Source organism: Geospiza fortis, unplaced genomic scaffold (assembly GCF_000277835.1).
Source record: "Geospiza fortis unplaced genomic scaffold, GeoFor_1.0 scaffold188, whole genome shotgun sequence".
Lineage (NCBI taxonomy): Eukaryota > Metazoa > Chordata > Aves > Passeriformes > Thraupidae > Geospiza > Geospiza fortis.
Genome location: NW_005054337.1, coordinates 2,295,649 through 2,300,695, shown reverse-complemented (window position 1 = coordinate 2,300,695; position 5,047 = coordinate 2,295,649). Strand labels below are relative to the sequence as shown.

Here is a 5,047-nt window from a genome sequence, read left to right as displayed (position 1 = left end):
CTGCCAAGAGACAGCGTGCTCAGTGCTGTGCCCCCCAGCCTGGGGACCTCTGAGGTGCGACCCCACAGGGACCCATGGGGGTCTGCTCACCCCTGTAACACTGCTGAGCTGGCACTGACCTGCAGGACCTGGTGGCCCTTCATGTCCTCCAGGGAGGGGTAGAGTGTTGCCATTGCTGCTGCTGCTGCTGTCTGGGGACAGGGATGGGGTGGTTCAAGGACTGGGCTGCCTCTCTCCAAGCAGTCCTCCCAGCCCGTGTACCGGAGATGGGCTGTCACCTGCAGTCTCCAGTGTGACTCAAGGCTATGTCACCAGGGTCACCACCACTTCCTGGTGGCTGGGACACGGATGGCAGGTCCTGCTCCCCATGTCCACTTGCCCCACAGAGCCATCCCAACACTACCCAGAGAGGGGAGGGGGATTTCCCATGGGAATGGCCCCTTTGCCCCTCATCAGACCCCTCTGCTCCCCATGTCCAGCTGGGGCCATTCCAGCATTACCCGGACACAGCAGTGAGATGTCCCATGGGAACAGCCCTCTTACACACCAGCAGCCCCCTCTGCACCTCGTGCTGTGCCCAAGGCTGTGCCCCCCAAACCTACTCTATGGCATCTTGTGCCCCAAAAAACATAATCCAAAACTCATTGTGTAGGCCCAAATCCAGACCCAGTTCTGAGCCCTGTGGGAACCAGGTAGGATCCCACCTGCAGCCCAGGGATAGCAGCAGCATCCAACAGACAAAACCCCCCAAGTCCAACCCTGGCACCCCTGGACTCACCTGCCAACAGCTCCCAGATCCTTGTGACACCCTCTGCCTGGCCCCTGGGTTTTATAGCCAGGCCCAGCCCAGGGAGGGGCCAGACAGTCCCAGCTGATTGCACCCCCGCTAGGTAGGGCACAGGTGAGGAAGAGGAAGATGAAGGCAACAATGCACAGAGCCCTGGTACTGCAGGGGTGGGACAGGGATTAGATTAGGGACAGGGATTGGATTAGGGACAGGGATGGCTTTCTGTAGGTTCAGGCATCCTGGGGGAGCAGACGGGGCCCCCCCCCCATTATCCTTCCTGGGCTCCCCAGGCCCTGCTGGGGGTGCAGGGGGTCCCCTCTGTGATCCCCTGCGTGGGTGGCTGCTCCTGCTGACACCTCTCTGCCCTGGCGCGTGGGGCTGACGCGGCCGTGACCGGGATCCCGTGTCCCACACCCTTCCCCACGTCACCTGGGACACGTGCCAACTGTGGGAGTCCCATGCTGCAGGTGGAGAAACTGAGCCAGCACACAGCTCAGCTGGGGTGGCCATGGCATCCTGCTGCCATGGGCCATCACCATGTCACCTGGGGATCCACCCCTCCAGCAGCCAGAGGTGACATTCTGCTGTTGGCATTGAGGGTGCCATGGGCCACTGTGTCCCCAGGGGCTGGGCAGGGGGTGCTGAGGGTGCTCGGGCAGGCCTGGACCAGGTGGCACCAGCCCAGAGCTGCCTGGCACGGGGCCAGTCCCGCGGTGGAGCCGCAGCCAGGCACGTCCCAGCTCCCTGTGCCTCTGCTCCAGCGTGCCAGGCCAGGAGGAAGTGTTTTATTTACTGCTGTTATTTTTAGCTGGATGGTGCCCAGCTGCCTTGACCAGCCCAGGACAAGAACAGCCTGAGTGCCAGCGGCAGGGAGAGTCCTACACGGACAGAGAGGATTGTTTCCTGGAGTCTGTTCATTTCCTAAACCCTCATCCCCACAAAACCACAGCTGTAGGGACTCACACCCCACCTGCACTCACGGGTGCTTCAGGAGCTGTGCAGAGGCTGAGGGCCCAAGGGCAGGGGGCTTCCCTCAGCCTCCTCTCTGCCCTGGCTTTGCCCCAGCCAGAAGTCATGGCACTGCCTGGCACTGGTTAATAATTAAAGCAAAAAGCTTTGCAGGAAGAGAAACAAACTGGCGTCGTGCTTCCAGCCAGAAATGGCCACAGCAAAGGACAGAGCAGGGTGCTGGTGCCCCACTGGCTCCTGTTCTGCTGAACTGAGCCACAGTTAAGGGCAGTGCTAATTCCTGCAGGGCCCTGTGCAGGCACCGGGGCTCCTGGATGAATCCCAATGGCTGAGCTGCTCCTGCCCCAGGGCCACTGCTCCCTCCAGGACCCATTACACACACTTTGCTTGGCAGCTGGGACAGGCTGTGGTATTGATCGTGGCTGTGTTATCAGTTGTGGCACACTGATCAAAGGTTGTCAGCAGAGGAACAAGGCACTGGCCCACAGTGGTGCCTGAGCAGGTCCTACACACACAACACCCACAGCTCCAGCAGCAAAACCCAAAGCAGGTGATGTGCTGTGCCCCATGTGCCATGTCAAGCTTTCAAAAAGCACTGAAGTAAATCCAGAAAGGTGCAAGGAAAGGCTTCCCTGGAGCTGCAAGGACCATGGGAACATGCACCCATCTTATCCCTCATGCTTCCAGTCCAGGCTGAGTCACAGCCACAAGGCCATGAGGCTGTGAGGGCAATGCTTAATAGGTTATGGTGAGGCAATTAATTATGCAAATTCCAGCAGGCCACCATCACCTCCCCACAGAGCACAGGAGCCCCAGGCACCCTATTGTGCTCTCCATGACCTGAGCCTAACACTACAGGCACAGCAGCATAACCCTGGCACAGCACTGCATGAGCCTGGCACTGCACCCTGCGACCCTGGCACAGCACCCAAAGCACCCCATGAGCCTGGCACAGCACCCCACAAGCCCAGAGCAGCACCCAGAGCACCCCACACAGCACCCCCTGAGCCCGGCCCAGCCCCAGCTGTGCTGAGCGACAGGTGAGGGAAGAACCTCCAGACACAGGGCTGAGAAAAGCCAGCATAAAGCGTTTTTATTGCGATAATAAACTGGATACCTTTGTGCGGCGGAGAAGGAAGTGACCGGTGGGAATTTCTGTTACCAAGGGACTGGGCAGGGCAGAGGGAGGGGCACAGGGGACAGCTATGTGTCCTGTGAGACCAGGCAAGCAGCGATGACCAGCATCAGGTGGCAGGAGAGAATGGGCAGGTGTGCTCAGAGCAGGGACAACGGGGGGCTGATGGTTCCTTTCCACGGGGAAGAAGGAGGACAGAGGCGTTTTTGTTGAGCTGAGCCCCCACCACCTCCCCTGCAGACAGCACCTTCCCTTTGTCCAATTTTCCTTTTTCTTTAAAGAAAGCTCCATGCTACGGGATTTTCAGGGTGTGGTGGAGCTCTGGTGGAAACCCAACTCCCTAAATCCAAAAGTGGTCTGGAGGGGAAGGCAGGCCCACCATGAGATGGCAGGGTGAAGCAGGGGCAGGGCAGCCCTCCTTTCCCAGAGCAAACCCACAAGGCCTGCAGTGATGCTCCCCAGGGAGCAGGGAAAGGCCAGGCTCCCTCGCTGTCCCACTCCAGGCAGAATTCCTATAAACAATCCTAGTGCTACCTTGCTCTCTGCATCCCTTCAGCCTCAACAACCTCACTCTGCTATGGCTTTTGCAGCAGCAGCAATTTCTGGTTTGGAAACACCATAAATCTGCACCAAAACGAGTAACTAACAAGATTCCTTTTGTTCAAATGATTCCTATCTAAGGTCAGCCCATCTGCGTGCTACAGGGAAAACGTAGTCTACACCTGGAACAAAAATAAGATTAAGAACTTGACCCAAAAAGAGTTGAGGTTTACGGTGTATAGTTTAAAAAGACATAAAAACACGATACAAGGAGGAAGAGTCAGACGCAAAGCTTAGTGACCAAAGGCATTCAATCAAGGTGTAAGGTTATACAATGAGTGTAGTGGACTATCAGGAAAAGCTCCGTACAAAGTCATGTGCACTCTTCTTGAAGCTGAGATTCTGGATTCCTCCATGTGCCAAACCTGTGTGGAGAGAGGAGAGGCAGTGTGACAGAGCTGCCTGCTGGACAAGGAGGGAATGTGCCAGGGCACAGCAGCCTCCACACAAACCACACTGGGCCCTCAGAGCAGCAATCAAGCCTTGATCACAGGAGGGAGCACAGCCCCACCCTGCCCACACCATCGGGACCCCACACCCCAGAGCAGAGCCCCGCAGGATCACAGAATGGGTGGGTTGGAAGGAACCTTAAAGACCCATCTTGTTTCAGCCTTCTGGCAGAGGTAGGCACACTGTCCACTAGTTGCTCCAAGCCCCATCCAACCTGGCCTTGGACACTTTCAGGGATGGGGCAGCCGTAATTTCTCTGGACAGCCAGTGCCAGGGCTCCTCCAGCCACACAGGGAAGAATTTCTCCCTAATATCTAATGTAACCTTGCCCTCTGTCAGTGTGAAGCTGTTCTGCCTTGCCCTGTCACTTCAGGTTCTTGTGCAAAGTCCCTCTCCAGCTCTCTTGGAGCTTCTTTAGGCTCGGGAAGGTGCTCCAAGGTTTCCCCAGAGACTTCTCTTCTCCAGGCTGAGCAACTCCAGCTCTCAGCCTGTCTCCATAGCAGAAGTGCTCCAACCCTTGGGTCATAGTCACTGCCTCCTGCCCACACCATCAGCCCCATGCCCTGGCAGCACGAGGCAGGAGGGGGTGTGGCAACTGAGCCCCCTTGGTGCAACACTCCGAACCGAAGGCATAAAGAACCAATGTGAACCTGCTCTGCCAGGCTGGGAACTTTGCATGCAGCACTGTAGTGATCAGAACCAGCTCACCAGACTCCCAAGAGGAACTTCTACCCACAGCCAGAGACTTGCCCTGTCCTTCTCATATTCCCCACTACTGCCCACTCCCTCCTTGCCTCCATTCCACCTCCCCACACTGTCCCAAGATCAAACACAGGGGCCTTGAGCTGTCCTCAATCCACACAGGATTTCATGACAGAAGTTGCCCCTCCTTACCCGAGGACAGGGTGCTGGGATGGGTCATTCCAATTTCATGAGCTCCACGTCAAAAATTAGAGTGGCGTTTGGTGGGATGATCCCTGGGTGGCCAGTGGAGCCGTAGGCATAATCTGGGGAGATGGTCATCTTTGCCCGCTGACCAACGCTCATCTGGGGCAGGGACAGAAACACAGGGACATCAGGAGATGGGCACAACTGCCAGGTGGGTG

At 57.3% G+C, this 5,047-nt stretch overlaps 2 protein-coding genes across 4 annotated transcripts in view; both read right to left on the bottom strand.

Annotated features, from left to right (window-relative positions):
• The window catches only part of SDCBP2 (syndecan binding protein 2), a 2,170-nt gene extending 1,988 nt beyond the window's left edge, over nucleotides 1-182 (bottom strand). The window contains exon 1 of one of the 3 annotated variants that reach the window (XM_005422187.2): nucleotides 102-182. In XM_005422187.2, the coding sequence (XP_005422244.1) occupies nucleotides 102-173 (72 nt within the window). In that variant the 5' untranslated portion in view covers nucleotides 174-182. The remainder of the gene's footprint in view (nucleotides 1-101) is intronic. The other 2 variants (XM_031057967.1, XM_005422186.2) reach the window with 2 other exon arrangements.
• A 2,642-nt stretch (nucleotides 183-2,824) lies between these two features.
• FKBP1A (FKBP prolyl isomerase 1A) overlaps nucleotides 2,825-5,047 on the bottom strand; it is a 16,743-nt gene continuing 14,520 nt past the window's right edge. The window contains exons 4-5 of the mRNA XM_005422185.2: nucleotides 4,836-4,988; nucleotides 2,825-3,856 (exon numbers count right to left, since the gene is read on the bottom strand). Of these exons, the coding sequence (XP_005422242.1) occupies nucleotides 4,860-4,988 (129 nt within the window). The 3' untranslated portion in view covers nucleotides 2,825-3,856; nucleotides 4,836-4,859. The remainder of the gene's footprint in view (nucleotides 3,857-4,835; nucleotides 4,989-5,047) is intronic.